The sequence below is a fragment of the Ascaphus truei genome, chromosome 3 (assembly GCF_040206685.1).
Source record: "Ascaphus truei isolate aAscTru1 chromosome 3, aAscTru1.hap1, whole genome shotgun sequence".
NCBI classification, from domain to species: domain Eukaryota; kingdom Metazoa; phylum Chordata; class Amphibia; order Anura; family Ascaphidae; genus Ascaphus; species Ascaphus truei.
Genome location: NC_134485.1, coordinates 372,374,217 through 372,391,379, shown reverse-complemented (window position 1 = coordinate 372,391,379; position 17,163 = coordinate 372,374,217). Strand labels below are relative to the sequence as shown.

At 42.8% G+C, this 17,163-nt stretch overlaps 1 protein-coding gene across 2 annotated transcripts in view; it reads right to left on the bottom strand.

Annotated features, from left to right (window-relative positions):
• Nucleotides 1-11,951: 11,951 nt before the first annotated feature.
• USP12 (ubiquitin specific peptidase 12) overlaps nucleotides 11,952-17,163 on the bottom strand; it is a 50,073-nt gene continuing 44,861 nt past the window's right edge. Inside the window, exons 8-9 of one of the 2 annotated variants that reach the window (XM_075592218.1) lie at nucleotides 15,761-15,839; nucleotides 11,952-14,995 (exon numbers count right to left, since the gene is read on the bottom strand). In XM_075592218.1, coding sequence (XP_075448333.1) covers nucleotides 14,894-14,995; nucleotides 15,761-15,839 — 181 coding nt within the window. In that variant the 3' untranslated portion in view covers nucleotides 11,952-14,893. Of the gene's footprint in view, nucleotides 14,996-15,760; nucleotides 15,840-17,163 lie in introns of those variants that run through there. The other variant, XM_075592219.1, reaches the window with a different exon arrangement.

Below are 17,163 nucleotides of genomic sequence, written 5' to 3'. Positions count from 1 at the left end.
CTCCGTCATGGTCTCCAATGCGTCACGTCACTTCCAGTATGGCTTGTGATAGGCAGCTACTTGGTACCAATCCTCTCTCTTCCTGGGCGGTTCTACTCAACGTGTTTCGCCAATAGGAAAGTCGGCTTTATCAGTAGTATGACGCCCCCCTCCCTTCACATGCTTTATATACCATGATCAATTAATTTATGTATTAACCCCTACATGGTCCATAGAAATGGGAGAAAGTTGGGTTAGGTTAGATGTATACACATTACTATGATGAAAAAGGAGAGATTAATAGTAAGTGCCATCTAGATGATTCTCTAATGGGAACTTTAAGTAAATATATTCATGCACCTACTCTTTTCTGTATGTGTGTGATAGAGAGTATCATATAAATATATCAGACCAACAGGATATAGGTTAGGGAATACAGGGATCAATGCTCATATATAGGCACAAAACTTGTAGCTTGGAAAAATAAGGGATTAATGGGGGAAAAAAGGGGAATTGGAAAATAAATCTAAAATAATAATGTGAATACATCAAAGCTAGATGCAATTAACTGTAATGGCATACCAACAGAAAACATAACAAATATCAAATGATAAAAAACTGGGTGTATTCCCAGAACATAAATATAAGATGAACATATACAATAAAACATATGATAACTAATTAATTGAGTATGTCCCATAAACAATGGGCACAACAACAGGACATAATAAAAAGCACTATTGTATAAGGAAATGGGGTGAACTGGTAAATTAATACATATGCATAAAAAACATATATACACAATACAGACGACGTGTTGAACTCCTAAAAGGAACTGGGGTATGTGGAAAAAGAGAAAAGACAATGTTAAAACCAAACTACTATCTTAGGAAAGGTGCAATATCTATCACCAGGGAAAAGTTTCAGATTGAATCATGTATAACCTGTAGAACAGACTATATTATCTATATGCTCGAGTGCCCATGCAAACTGCAGTATATAGGAAAGACCAAAAGACCAGTTAGGATTAGAATACTAGAACACCTAAGTAGTATAAAAAGACAACAGGTCACACATGGCGTCTCTAACCATTTTTTGGAAAAACCAGGGAGACTCTAAGGGATTAACCTATATAGCCATTGAATCCGTGAAACAGCACTGGCGAGGGGGAGACAGAAATTTAGAACTTATTAAAAGAGAGTCCTTTTGGATTCATAGGTTGCGAACCCTTTCCCCTAGAGGTTTGAATATGGAAATAGATATTGCACCTTTCCTGAGATAGTAGTTTGGTTTTAAACATTGCCTTTTCTCTTTCTCCACATACCCCTGTTCCTTTTAGGAGTTCAACACGTCGTCTGTATTGTGTATATGTTTTTTATGCATATGTATTAATTTACCAGTTCACCTCATTTCCTTATACAATAGTGCTTTTTATTATGTCCTGTTGTGCCCATTGTTTATGGCACATACTCAATTAATTAATTAGTTATCATATGTTTTATTGTATATGTTCATCTTATATTTATGTTCTGGGAATGCACCCAGTTTTTTATCATTTGATATTTGTTATGTATTCTGTTGGGATGCCATTACAGTTTATTGCATCTAGCTTTGATGTATTCACATTATTATTTTAGATTTATTTTCCAATTGCCCCTTTTTTTCCCATTAATCCCTTATTTTTCCAAACTACAAGTTTTGTGCCTATATGAGCATTGATCCCTGTATTCCCTAACCTATATCCTGTTGGTCTGATATATTTATATAATACTCTCTATCACACATATACAGAAAAGAGTAGGAGCATGAATATATTTATTTAAAGTTCCATTAGAGAATCATCTAGATGGCACTTACTATTAATATCTCCTTTTTCATCATAGTAATGTGTATACATCTAACCTAACACGACTTTCTCCCATTTCTATGGACCATGTAGGGGTTAATACATAAATTAATTGATCATGGTATATAAAGCATGTGAAGGGAGGGGGGCGTCATACTCCTGATGAAGCCGACTTTCCTATTGGCGAAACGCGGAGTAGAACCGCCCAGGAAGAGAGAGGATTGGTGCCGAGTAGCCGCCTATCACAAGCCATACGGGAAGTGACGTGACGCATTGGAGACCGTGACGGAGCGGAGTCCCATACGCAGACTGGAAGTGACGCTACACACTGGGGATAGCGACGGAGCGGAGCTCCAAACGCTGCAGCGCAAGGCAGATAGTAGACGGCCCGGTGTGGAAAGGCCACGTAACGGAGGCGTGGGGTGAGCTTCGGCACTATCCAAACTCATCCATATTCACTTTGAGTGATATATGCTGTTTTATTATTTTTATACTTAAGTGTGCAATTTTTAGCATCATTATAAAGCATCTATTTTGTACCATTGATCTGCACCATGGAGATTTTTCTTTATCCTTTCATGCCATAACCGATTTGACATCTGAGTGGGAGTGCAACTTTGCCTGTATACAGATGATTTCACAGATCCAAGTTACCTGTTGTTGCCCATACACTACTACTATCTTGTGAGTAGGCTGCACATAAGAGCCAAGTAATTCATCACACTAATTCATATTGAACTGAATTGTCTGCACTTAGATTGTTCTCTTGTCGTTGCTTTTCTCCTACATGCTCCCCCTGGGTTGCGAGAATACATATCGACCATCTGGGACTAGTGAAGACAGTCCCTTCCAGAGGGTCCGAGCAGGGAGTTGCAACCTTTAATAATCACTTTATTTGGCACTATTTGAGTCACAAAGTCACCAATCATTTATTGTTTAATATTTCACTTTATTAGTAGTGATCACTAGTATTGTTTTAGCGCCTGTTTCTGCACCATCACTCTGTCACATTTTATTACCATGACCATGTTTGGCCAATAGACCGGTAGCCATTGTTAGATGGAGCGATTAAGTGTGTTGGGGTGGAAGAAGTGTGGGTGAATGATGGGATTAGGTGTCCCGGTGGGAGGTTAGGATCCATATAGTAAAGGTGAATAATTGGGATTTGATGAGGTTTTAGAACTGTGGTAACTAAGGCGTTTATAATTCAAAACTTATCGATTATGCCAGGCATACATTAATTTAATAGCATCTTTTAATAGCATTTTTTTCTTTCATTTTGTAAATTGTGGGCAATATCATTTTAATGAATTAGTCAAAGTGTAAAATACATTTGGGAGAAAAGGTCTTAAGTTTTTTGGCAGTCGAAGCAGCATTTTCAGTCTTAAATGAATAGGGGCATTCGACGCTTAAAAATGGCCGAGCCGATTTTCTAAAAACGGCTTTGTAGTACAAATCTGATCAGCGCAATTTAGAATGGTCACTCAGGTGGTACATTGTACAAAGAAGTAAATTGTGTGATGCTCATTTTGTTTTTCCAAGTTAGACTTTTGGGCTCAAATTTGCAAAGCTAATGAACATATCTAAACCATTTGGGAGCTGTGAACCTTCGGACTTCTGGGTCATGCAACTGCTAGTAGAGCAAAACCATGACTGTGACTTGCCCTGACATCGAAAGCGTAGGAGTTCCTCACTAGATAAACGCAAAACATTCATGACATTGGTGCAAAGTCATGGAGCACTCAAGTTAATGCCACTTGAGGTAAGTGAAGCAAGTTTTTGGGTGAGGAGTCTGTAGCACTTGTACTCGGATATCTTTGCAATAATTTTGACAGTGGAGAGTTTTATCCTTTATAGAGCTGGCCTAGCCCGCATGGGTGGCTACAGCTATTGACCGGGGGGTGCGGGCCCCCCCAGCTAGGCTGGTGGTCGCGTGCGCGATCGGGGAAGGCAGTTGGTTTTGTAAATAGGGCCAAGGAACAAGCAACTGTCACTTGTTCCTTGGCGTTCAAACTGTTTGGACACTCTCCTCTCCTACATTTTAGTAGGTTAATCGGTTTAATCGCGCAGTGGGCCCCCCTCCCGGGGTGAGGGACCTCCCTCCCCTCCTCGTGGTGAGGGACCCTCCGCCCCCCCTCCCTCCGTGTGTTTTTTGCCGGTTTTGCCGGTGGTGGGGGGGGGGGGGGGATGCAGGTAGGGCTGGTGTTTTTTCCTGCCTTTCGTTTTGGCCGTGCTGTTTGTTTGGCGGCAGCGGGGGGGGGGGGGGGGGGGGGAGGAGGCGAGAGATGAGGAGAGTGACTCCTACCTGGGCTGATGCATAGAGGAAGGCGCATTGGCTTGGAGGTTTTTTCTGGCGCCGCTTGCGAGGGTGGTCCGGCGCTGTGGTTCCTGTCCTCCTATTGTGGCCGCTTGTATGGCTGGGAGGGGGAAAAGAGGCTCTCCCAACCCGCGCTTAGCTGTGCGGTTGGGCTAGTGGCAAGGGAAGGTCTGTGTGGTCACATGTTGGTTTGGGCGGAAGCAGCGCATGGGTTTCATGTGGTCCCGCCTCCTGACGATGATCAGGGGGTGGGAGGGTGTCGGGGGGGCTGGGGGCAAGGCTGTTGTTACGGCTGGGGGGGGCAGTTGGTGATTTGGCTGGAATGGTGGGCTTTTGCCCCCCCTCCTCCTCGGGGAGTTATTGGCCCTCTTCCTTCCCCCCTTTTTTCTTTTCCACTCTTCTACACAGTGGTAGGTGGTCAGGTGGGGCTGTCCATTAAAAATGTTTTTTTTTTAAATTAAATAAATAAAAAAAAAAAAAAAAAAAGGTTTTTAAAAAAAAAAAACCGCCTTTTGAGGTTGGTCTCGGTTGTGGTTATTGGAAGCCAATCCTAAGGTTTTTCGTGTCGTGGGTGACATCATACTTTAAAAAAAAAAAAAAAATGACAGCAATGGTTGGTTGGATGTTAGGTCGCTAAGGGATGGAGGTGGGGGGCGTTAAGGTGCTAAGGATACAAGCATTAATGCGGAATTTTTTGTGTTATTACAGCTTAAGAGCGGTTCTAAGTCTAATTCAAGTGAACTGGTTTTCGTGGAAGATCGGCCAGGCAAGAGTTCAAGAGTAGTTTGCTGGCAGGATTTAGGTGGTGAAATTAAACCAGTGTTTGACGAGCCATTGGCTAAATTACAGCGTTAGTAGCGATGTCCTTTCAGGTCAGCACCATGCAGCTTTTGGCGGAGGCGCACAACCATGAGGAAGGATGGTTTCAGAAGCAGATGTGTGCACTAGTGCTGAAAGCTGGGAGTGATCAAGGAAGTTTGGGCAGTCGGGAAAACGCGAGAGGACAGGGCGGTTCCCATGCTACCTGCGCTGAGGCGTGGCCATCATCAAGTGATGAAGGGGGTCCTTGTAACGGAGCACGGGAAGCGTTGGTGTTGCAGAAGGGTATGTCACGGCGGAGTTTTTGGAAATCACAGCCTATTTGGTTAAAGGCTGGGGGACTTTTGGGAGGAGCCTGGAGATGGGTCCCCAAAAAAACAGGTGTTGGACATGGGTCCCCACAAAAAAAGGTGTGGGACATGGGTCCCTGGGAAAAACAAGGGTGGGACATGGGTCCCTGGAAAAACAGGTGTGTGACATGGGTCCCTGGGAAAAACAAGGGTGGGACATGGGTCCCTGGGAAAACAGATGTGGGACATGGGTCCCTGGGAAAAACAAGGGTGGGACATGGATCCCTGGAAAAACAGGGGTGGGACATGGGTCCCAACCTTATATAAAAAAGAAGAGCCTGGATGGAGGCGAGCAGTAGGCGGCTAAGGGTTCCCTCCCTACCCCCACAAAAAAAAAAAAAAAAAAAAAAAAGGGGGGGGGGAAGTTGGGAGGGGGCCGACATGCTCGCCATCGCCGGTTACAGGTGAAAGGAAGGCTGGCAAAGGATGGTTGGTAAATAAAAAAAAATAAATAAATAAAAAAAAAAATAAAAGTTTATTCAGGAATAAAGGTTAGCCTAATTGTGGGTTTAATATTTGCTTCCTCATTTACAAGTAAATCTGGAATGGCCGGGACGCGGTCGACCTCGCTTTGTGGCGCTGGTACGTCGTCCACGGCTCACAAGCGGTCCGGGACTCGGGTTGAGCTTGCTGTCAGAGGCTTGGAGGACAAGAGTCTCTGGGCAGGTCCCGACAGGCGGTTCAAATCACCGCCGGGGACTGGGGCATCGAAGGGTAAGCGTAAAAGAGTTGCTTGTTTGGGAAATAAGGGTGTTACCTTGCCAGGCATTGTTAGCTCCCCTGGGCCACAGGTGTTGGATTTGGGGTTAGCGAGCGATGCCGAGGCAAGAATGATTAGTGCGGTGGTTAAGGGCGTTCAGTTAACATTATTGCCGATGACAACGTTATTATCCACTAAGCAAGCAGTGGGGGCATGCAAGTCAAGCGAACAGCAGGAGGGGTCAGATTCAGTGCTTGACGGGGTGAGCAACAGTGGAACAGTGGGTGGAGAGGTGGCTGAGGTGTCTTTGGGTGTGGAGAGTACAGTAGGTTGTACCCTTAGCACAGTGCCGAAAGTTATTCAAGATGAGTTAGCATCGGCCACAGCATTGCCGGTGCAGGTGGCGGAAAAGGAGCTGATTCAACGGCAGTTGTTAGTTTGCTAGGTGAGCATTCAGTGGTGAATTCAGGTGCTGGGCAGGGGACAGGGCTCGGAAGGCCATTGGCAGGTTCAAAAAGGCTGTCGGATGCGGCCTAAGGGGACTCATGTACGACCATATCACGTTCCTTAGGCGTGCATTTGTCAAAGGAAGTAAAGGAAAAAATTTGGGCGGGTGATTACGTTGAGATTTTGTCATTGCTTCCGGGGTACAATGAAGCGGTAGCTAAATCCGAAAAGAAGGGGGAGGCTAAAAAGGAGGATGTGGAAAAGCGTCTTTTCCACGCACGTTCAGTAATTGGTCGCAGGCATTTGGGATTTTGGCGGGCGTTGCGGGGGAAAAGGATCCGCAATTATGCTCGGCGCTTTTTAAGTATCAGGATACGATTAGAAAAGCGTTTCAGAAACACGGGGGTATGGGATGGTGGGCCTATGATGTGGAGTTTAGGCAGAGAATGGAAGCTAATAAAGGTGTGGTTACATGGAATTGTAAGGATGTGGATTTGTACTTGGAGCACATTTCAGGGGGAGGAGGGTCGTCCTTTCGTGGGTCAAATAGCCTCAAAGGGGTCTGGCGGGAGCATTTTCAGGTGCGCACATCAGGGAGAGGGCGTGCAGGTGGGAAGCAGTCGGGGGTATGTTGGGGTTACAACGAGTCAAGATGCAGATTTGAGAATTGTAGATTCCAGCACACTTGCGCTGGGTGTGGGGGTCAGCATCCTAAGGTGCTTTAAGAAAGATAGTAAGGGTTTCAAGGGAGCAGGACAGCAGGCTGTTCAGGAAGGCGGGAACGCCAGTTTCAGCAGAGGCAATGGCGCCTTGGCTGGAAAAATACCCCAATAGACGGGCAGCTAGCTTATTACGAGAGGGGTTTAGGGAAGGATTCAGGATCCCCTTTGAGTATCAGGAGGGATCGGGGGGCGAGAGGAATTTGAAGTCGGTCAGGTTGAATGGGGATGTGGCAAAAGAAAAAATTGATAAAGAGATTGAGTTGGGCAGAATGGCGGGTCCTTTCCTTTCCCCGCCCCTGAGAAATCTTAGGGTGTCACCGTTGGGGGTGGTTCTGAAAAAGGAGGCGGGGGATTTCAGGTTAATTCAACATCTGTCTTACCCGAAAGGGTCGTCAGTTAATGACGGGATAGATAGGGACTTATGCTCCGTAAGCTACGCCACTTTTGATCAGGCGGTGGCTTTGGTGGGAAGGATGGGGCAGGGGGCATTGATGGCGAAGGCTGACGTTAAGTCAGCTTTCATACTCTTGCCGGTACATCCAGATTGTTTTCATTTATTGGGCTGTATGTTGGAAGGGCGTTATTTTGTTGACCTTTGTTTACCTATGGGTTGTGCATTGTCTTGTTTTTATTTTGAAACATTCAGCACATTTTTGGAGTGGGTGGTCCGCAAAAGGGTGCAGGCAGCAGGGATCATACATTATTTGGATGATTTCCTTTTCGTTGGTCCACAGGGGTCTGATTTGTGCGCAAGGTGGCTTTTTCAATTTTCAGCCATGGCGCGCGAATTTGGGGTTCCTTTGGCGAATGAAAAAACAGTGGCACCCACAACCACTCTGTTTTCTGGGCATAGTAATTGATTCAATGAACAGGGAGTATAGGTTACCTCCTGAGAAGTTAGTTGTTTTGGAGAGTATGATAAAGGAGTTCATGCTTCTTAGGAAGGCCTCATTAAGACAGTTTCAGGTTTTGATGGGCCATTTGGTGTTTGCAGCTCGCATTATGCCTGTGGGAAGGGTGTTTTCCAGGCGCTTGTCAGCAGCTACAGCGGGGGTATGGCGTCCCAACCACTTCATTCAGGTCACAACGGAAATCCGGAAGGATTTGGCGGTGTGGCTAAAATTCTTACAGAGTTACAATGGGAGGACGTTGTGGAGGGGGCGTCCAGCGCAGAACGCTGAGCTGCAGCTATTTACGGATGCGGCTGGGTCAGTAGGGTTTGGTGCATATTTTAATGGAGCTTGGTGTGCGAGGAATGGCCAGGGGATTGGCGAGGGACTCAGCTTATCAGGAATCTGACATTTTTGGAACCTTTCCCTTTACTAGTGGCTGTACATCTTTGGGGGGACAAGTTTGCTAACAGGGAGGTGACGTTTTGGTCCGACAACTTGGGTGTGGTGGAGGCTGTGAATAATTTTGGTTCACGGTCCCCAACAGTGTTGGTTCTGTTGAGGCATTTTGTGTTACGGTGTTTACAGCTTAATATAGGTTTCAAGGCTAGGCACGTTCTTGGGGTGGAGAACAACATTGCTGATGCATTATCACGTTTGCAGATGGAGCTGTTTCGGAGGTTGGCACCGGGGGCGGAAACCCAGGGCGAACGGTGCCCAGCAGTCTTGTGGGATCTGGTGATGGAGGTGTGATTGATTTAATCAAGGCTTCACTCGCCCCGGGTACGTGGGGTGCTTATGTGGCTGCTTGGCGAGAATTTCGGGAGGTGGAAAGGATGGCGGGAGGAAAGATCTCGGAGGTAGACATTTTGTTGGGTCACATGATGAGTTTGAGGGACAAGGGTTTAGCTGGTGGATCCATAGGGAGAAAGATGGCAGGTATATCGTTCTTCCTTAGGCTGAATGGTAGGGTTGATGTGTCCAAGTGTTTTGTGGTAAGGAAGGTGCTAGCAGGTTTGGTTAAAAGGGATAACTAGCAGGGATGGCAGAAGACCAGTGACGCCGGCAATTTTGGAGGGTTTGTTGCGGGCCACAGACGTGGTATGCTCTTCCAGTTTTAAGGCAGTACTTTTTAAGGCCACATTCATCCTAGCATTTTTTGCAGCTCTGCGAGCAGGTGAATTGGTTTGTGTTTCCAAGAAGGGAGGGGGTGGCTTGCAGCGGGCTGACGTAAGTTTAGGAGAAGGTTTGGTGAGGTTGCTGGTACGGAGGTCTAAAACGGATCAGAAAGGAAAGGGAGCGTGGATCTTGTTGAAGGGCTTACCTGGAAGTGTGTTGTGCCCAGTAAAAGCGTTGGAAGATTATTTGGCCATTAGGCCAGAACAAGGGGGTCCACTGTTAGTGCACAAGAACGGTGGGGCATTGTCAAGGTTCCAATATTTGCGGGTCTTTCGGATGTGTCTCAAGCAGCAAGGGTTAGAAGGGGGGCAGTATGGAACACATTCTTTTCGCATTGGGGCAGCGACGGAAGCAGCACGCGTAGGGCTCGCGGTAGCAAAGATACGGAGGATTGGGCGCTGGAAGTCAGACAGTTACCGGACATACATCAGGCCGGAGAATGTTGCGCTAGAGTAGACACTCTGCCGTTGTTTTTCTTTTTGCCCACCATTTCTTTGCCTCCTCAGATTCCGTGGTAATTTGGATCGTGGGAGACTCAATGGTACACTGGGCGGGGAAGAGGGCGAATTCGCGCCCCTACGGAAAGAATTTAGGTTTGAGTATGGATCAGGTGGAGGTAACGTGGTGGGGGGGGGATGAGAGGGATGCGGTGGGGACGGCTTTTTCCGCTGCTAATTTCTAGGGCCAGGGGTAGGAGGGCACCGGACATTATCATTATTCATGTTGGGGGTAATGATGTGGCAAAATTGCGGTCGATTGATTTATTCCAACAAATTAAGCAAGATTTGGCGCGCATGTTAACGTTTTGGCCAAGGGTGCAATTAGTTTGGTCCGAGATAATATGCAGGTTGGTTTGGAAAGGTGCGCGTATCCCGGGGAGAGTTAACAAGACGAGGAAGAGGTTAAACAGGAAGGTGGGGAATTTCTTGGTTCAATGTGGGGGTTGGGTCATTCGTCACCCGCAGTTTAGTTTTAAATTGGGTGGATGGTTTAGGGAAGATGGGGTACAGTTGTCGGATGTGGGGGTGGACATGTTTAATAATGATTTAAAGGAAGGTTTGGAAGAGGTCATAAGGGGTATGGCGGTACGGGTCTGATTTAAGGGGGTTAAACAGGCCCGTTGGTGGCGGAAGTTGGGGGGGGTTTGGTGCTTGTCCCCCCAGAAGTGGCTCGGGGCTGGTAGTCAGGGGGTTTGAAGCGAGGGGGCAGGTCACCGGGACGTACTTCCGGGTGCCCCCTTTGCGTTGCCCAGCTCTGAGCATTCTGGCGCGGACAGGTGGTACGCTATCCCCATTTGTGTTAATAAATAAGCCGCAGCCTTTTACCTCCATAAATGTGTCCTCTCGTTATTTGTATGTTTTTATGTAGAGGGTTTATAGGAGAGGGGGGGGGGGAAGCTCGCGCCTCCTTGGTCATTTACCCACAATAACCTTTGTGTGTGAGGCTTAAAATTGTGAAGCTTTTTCCCCACTTATCGATGCTTCGGTATAGGTACGGAGCCGGTATTGCTGTTCAGGACGTGCTGACAGGCGCATGCGCGAGCTGCCGTTTGCCTATTGGGTGAGGGGAATCAGCGCGTCACTACTACGGCGGGCTGTAGGGCAGAACAAGTGTCCATACTCGCGAAGTGCGCGTACGGACACAGGGGTTTGGAGCTTTTGAAAATATGTCCTTACTCGCGAGTGAATTTAAAGTGAGTGTCCTTAAACCGGGGTATGCCTGTAGTATGCAAAAATATGGGTCTTTATGCTCTAGCGCAGTACTCTCGGAAATATGGCTTTACAATTTCTTTTTGGGTGGTTAAGTTAAATCAAATACTATTAACATATTTAAAAATCATGAACGTATTTTGCCGACCCATGGTTTTTGGCCAGGGGAGAGATTGTCACCACGGATGCTGCACCTTGATTTAAAACAGGGAAACTTCTAGGTGGTCGCAAGCTTGGGACACCATTTTTTTGTTTGTTTGTTTGTTGTTGTTTGGGCAGTTCGGCAACTAGAATGGTCAGTTGTGGAAACGCGGGGAAGGCAGGCGGTTGAGAAGCTTGTTAGTGGCAGTTAGTAGCCTATATACCGGTTGCAGAAGCAGTTGGGGAGTTATTTAAATGTACCTTCATCGCCCCCCCTGTTTAATTTTGGCAGATTTTGTTGATATTAAGATTTTATTATCAAGTTGCATTTAAGCTTGTTAAAATGTTTAATGGTGTTAAAAATATGTTATAAATATGAAAAATATTTTTAAAAAAATATAGGTTTAAATATGTTGGTTGTCACTGCTTTATTTTATTGTATATCAAGTTAAAGCTCTTTGGTATGATATTCATATATAGTTACTTATCTTATGGCCGGAAGGCTAAAGTTGGTTTCTGTTGCGGTTACTGTATGTGAAAGGTTTGGGTGTGGTAAGTTTAAGCTCTTGACTGAGAGGTACAGAAATATTTGGTACGATATTCCTATAAAATCGCTGGTTACCTTATGGTTGAGGCTGGTTTATGTTTGATTATTATAGATGAATATTAAATTAATAAAGCTGTGGCCTTTACCACCATTTCCATATCTTACTGTCTGGTCTCATTATTTATTTTAATTTTAAAAGGGCACATGCGTCCTCGGCAGGACATTAAAAATGCACTGAAAACCATTTCTGTGTTGCTTACACTCATTTATTTCTTTAGAACAGGAAATCATAACAACACAACAGGTTATTTCAAGCAAGCCCTTTAATACACCCGCCAAACATCTATAAATCTGTATCAAAAGTGCAACGTCTTATAATTTATATGTTGTTTAATACATCTAGTATGTTAACAAATAACATACATTATATAATAAAATTCTTGCCTCCAATATACAAAATAATGGACTGATGTCCAAATCAACAATTATATAGTTACACAGCAATCTGTTCCACCATTTACAACTGAAAAAAACTCCTTTGTCTGGACTAACCCCAAAAATATTTCTAGAATGCTTCATATGTTGGTCATTTTGCTTGGTTAATATAGTTTTATTTTAATAAATTGCTAATTTCTGACATTAACATTTTCAAGAATTTAATTTCTTTTTCAGCTGCACTAGAAGTAAAAATTAACGTATCATTCTGAACCACCACCTCATAATAGTATAATATACACACACAAAAAAAAAAAAAAAAAAACATTTATGAAATGGGCTGCAGGCGTGAAGTAGAAATTAAAAATCCTATGAACATTCATTTACCACACTTAACAAAAATAATTCTGTACTTCATGTTGCTATATAAAACATGTTTAGTAACAAACCTTGGCGTTTAATCATATAAATAAAACTAAATTAAAAATGATCGTGTAAAACAAAGTTGTCAGTTACTGAAACGAATATGAAACACTATCACACTGCAGTGCCTCTGTTTTATGGAAGTAAGATCTCCTTTCTAATCATGCAGTGTTCTTCAAAAGGTTTAAACAACCCTACGGTCCCATGAATTTATAAAGGTTACACAACCAATTAGGTGCAAGCGTAAAACAATTTTTTTTTTAAAGTGTGTATATTTCAGCTACAGATATCTCACTTGAATTGAACTGGTATGCAAATTAAAACACAAAATCAAGAATATATATATATATATATTTAAAGCAAGATACCAGGACAGCCAAGGCTGTACAAATATTTTTAAAGTGTATGAAAAGTCATAACAATTAACTTTATTTTAATTGACAGATAATAGATTGTCTCAGCCCCTTTGAAACTGGAAGCAAGCAATGCAGAACAGAGTATTCTGGTGCAGACCCGTCCAGCACAGATTGGGCTAAAGGCTCTGTGTAGTAAAGTTGGTAATTGGACTGGAAAAACATGGAGTTGTTTCCTGAGCCAATATAAGTGTTTACTGGTAATAAAGCAGGTTTACTGTGATTAGCAGCAGAAGACAAGACAGTCTAACCCATATTTATGAAGCAGTCTTCTGCCGTAAGACACCTTCCAGTACTGGAATAAACCTTACAGTCCACTGACTTGAGATTTATGGTGTCTAAGAGGGATGTTAGATGGTGTCTAATGGCACAAAAACTTTGTAAATATGGGCTTTTTCAAATAGGTCTAAACAATATTCATAAAATATTCTTGGAAAGCTACGGATTTATGGTCTTGCCAGAATTTGAAAAAGGGAATGATATCCAATCCTGGTTGCCAATGTTTTAAATACACATTCACCCATTTTCCAGACATTACATTCAGACTCTGTCAGACAACATACTGATGCATGAATAAACAGGTGTCAATCACAAAAGAATACATAAAACTTTACATTATACATATTACTTGGTGCTGCCATGGTTGAAATCTCAAAGCCCAACTATATCACACCCTATATATATATATAAAAAAAAAAATACACTTTCGTTTAAAAAAATGTTACCCACTATGGGTTTGGAAATTCTTTATAATTTATTCTTTTCATATTTGTTATAACAAATGTTATAAGAAACTGTCCATTGGAGAAATATTGGCGATATTGAAAAACTGTCTAGGCGACACATTTTCCAATAATATTCCCAACATGCACCATCACCATATGCACTAAGAACTATATGGATTGATTTAACACCTTCGAACCATACAGAATATCATTCACTGGAGCCATCATGAACATAGAACATTTAAAAAAAAAAAAATTGGGAGGAAACATTTCTATTTCTCTCTTTTGTTACATAAGGTATCATCTCCGGCTGGGGTCAAGATTTCCAAAGCCTTTAAACTATATTGTGTTGCATATCATGACTTTTTCTTCTTCTTCTGAATTACACAGAACGGCATTAAGACTGATCAATAAATTAAATCTTCTACAGTCTGTAGATCTATAATACATGACAACCTTAAATTAACTTGGTGAATAATATTATATGTGTGTTAAAAGTAATGATCATTGCATTTCTGGGGCAAGAGCTACAAGAAAAGCCATTATTTGTGACAGCTCGAATAAATAGAAGATAATGTCCGACAATAAAACCAGCGACCCCAAAATAATAGGGGAATAAAATACACCAGTTATTGTTCCAGATCTTTCGACATATGTCACTACACAGCAAGCTTCTTCAGACATTCAAAAACACACTGTTGAGCCTACAGTATGTGACTAATGCAACTTTACTGTTATTCGTGTTCTCTAAGAAAGGCAATTGCGGCTGCTGGGCGCAAATATATTTCTTGGTAACAACTGGTTATGTTTCTTTTAAATGCAATGACATTTTTAGGTATAAAGACTACTCCTTGCATTTTCTATATAGAATGGTCAGTGTAATACAGACAGGCTTCTATCGTTTCCTTGAACCCCATTGAAGGTCAAACTGCTGTTGTCATGGCTAACAAAAAGGACATCACTCAATTACTGGAAGTCAGGCTCATCAATAGAAACCGCCATTTCTGCTTTCACTTATTAGCACTGATGGAACTGCATGGTGAGCATGATACCTGAGCAAATAAATCAATCATCATGATAGGAACTTCTTTATCCGTGTTCTTTGCTTCGGCGTGTGCAAACTGCGCTAATGCCCCCCTGAGCTCCCGGCTGTCCTCTTTTCTGTGTTTATTATATATCAGTGCTTGCTTCCTTTTCAATTTATGCAGAGAAGAAATGAGGCAGAAAGGATCTCCTCGTCACAGTTCTCATTCAGTCTCGCGACTGATAGAAGAGGATGTAACCAGATTCAGAGTTCTTTGAGATGTCTGATGTCAACCCGTAGAATTCTTCAATAGCTTGTGCATCTATTTTCTGGACAATACAAAGCAAGCAACTTGTTTGTAAAGCTTTTAATAGAAAGGACACACATTTACATGGACAAATTGAAATGCATGACGCTTTGGTGTATTGCATAGGCTGGATTATTCTTAGTCTCTCTGGGGCACAATCTATTTCATTTTAAGCATACAAATCTTTTCAGTGCTTGAATGTTAGCAGCACCAGGGAACCAAAGCAACTCTGGCATTAAGACCATATGATCCATCACTAGGGATGAAAAAGGAAGTCCCTTGGTTATCGCACCTTGAAATGAGCAAAAAAGGCATGACATTCACTGAACGTCGTAACGACTGCTAGTGTGCTATGCTAGTCCTTATGAAATGCAGTAAACGTCAAAAGGGGCACCAAAGGCAGTCCAACCCAAGCCTAAAGTTAATTATTCATTAGGTGACTGGTACCTTTCAGCGTATTTGAAAACATTTTTTACTAACTTAATATCGCTATGGTAACTGGAGATCAAAACTGAATCAAATGAATGGGAGTTAATGCAGATTCAAGTGCGGTAACCCACAATGGAGCTTGATGAATCTGGGGGGAGGAGTTGGGGAAGGAGAGAAGAGTGATTGTTGGCATGTCCATGCCCTGAATTTTGAGGTCTAGTTTAAACACTTGATGATGCTAAAGACATGGAAACGGTTTGAGGGCCTGCGTGTCAAACATTTAGATGCACACCTAATATCGGTCATCACATTTTGGTGCTTTCCAGTAACAATTGTAGCATGTATGAAGGCGACTCACCTCTACAATATCATCATCAAACAGCAGCCAAAAATCATGACTCTTCACTATTGCAATATAATGTCCTCGGTTTGGACCACTGTAAAGAAAACAAAATGGCATTTGCATGGTTTACTTGAAGTTGAATTTGAAACATGTCACACTTAGATGCTTAGATTGTGTTTATTTTTTTGTGCTACACAGAACAGGGATTCTCATAGCAATTAGCTTAAAGCCCCTTTTTTTTTAACCAGCTGCCAATAATTAAGAAAAAGATTGGACATACATGACAGTATATAATGATTCAGCGTGCTACATCATTCCTTTTTAAAATTGTATTTATTTTAACAGAACCTGAACCAGGGGTCCCCCTGGAGCTTAACCCCACTATTTCTAGCTCCAGTGAGCCCCCTGTTCCGTACACACTTTATTTTTATGCGCCTGTAAAATATAAATTTCAGAGAAGCTGTAATGATCTGACTGACTTCCTATTGGCCTGTGGGAGTGATGGCAGCCATATGGATATCCCAAAAAGGCACTACTTCAATATTAATTGATACTTTTTTTTTTATTGGGACCAACAATTGATATTTTAGAACAAGTGTTCGTTCGTTGTACTGTTCCTCACGTCAAGCAATGGTGATTTACAAAAAAGTTTCTTCTGGTTATACAGTACACAGATGCAAAATCCAAGATCACGATCTAAGACGCATGAGGTAGAATCAGAAAGAAAGGCAGAGGCATAGCAATGGTCAACAAACAGAACAATAAATGGATGAAAGGGATAATGAAAAATGTGGAGTGCATGGAGAGAAATCGACCATCACAACTACTTTAAGCTTGAACAAGGAAATTTACTTGCAACTAATGGGGATTGCAATGGACACCAGGATTGCACCACACTATGCCAATCTATTTATGACAGTTCTTGAACTCACATTCGTAGCCACAAATCTTACAAATACACTATAATATGGACAGGGTGAAGGACATCAAACTACCAGTTCAACTGAAAAATCGATTACTCAGCAAACCTAATTAATTTTCTGGATACTACAGTAACACTGAGGAATGGCAAACTATACACATACATACACAAAACACCCACAGACAGGTGTAGTTACTTCCACAACTTCCGCTTCCATCCTACACATACAAAAACAAACCATCATAAAACAGCTAAGCTAAAAGGTATCACTGCATATGTTCGGACACTAAAAACCAGAACAGACACCTCACAACCCAGACTAAAATCATTCAGACAAAAGGGATTTATGGCTATTACCCCAACAATCACATCTGCACTGAAAGCACCATGAGAACACCTGCTACACTAAAAAAAAACAAAATGAAACCACACACGCATATCATCAGTGGCCAGTTAAAAAAAAACAGATGTCAGTAAACAGAAAACTTCCTAATGT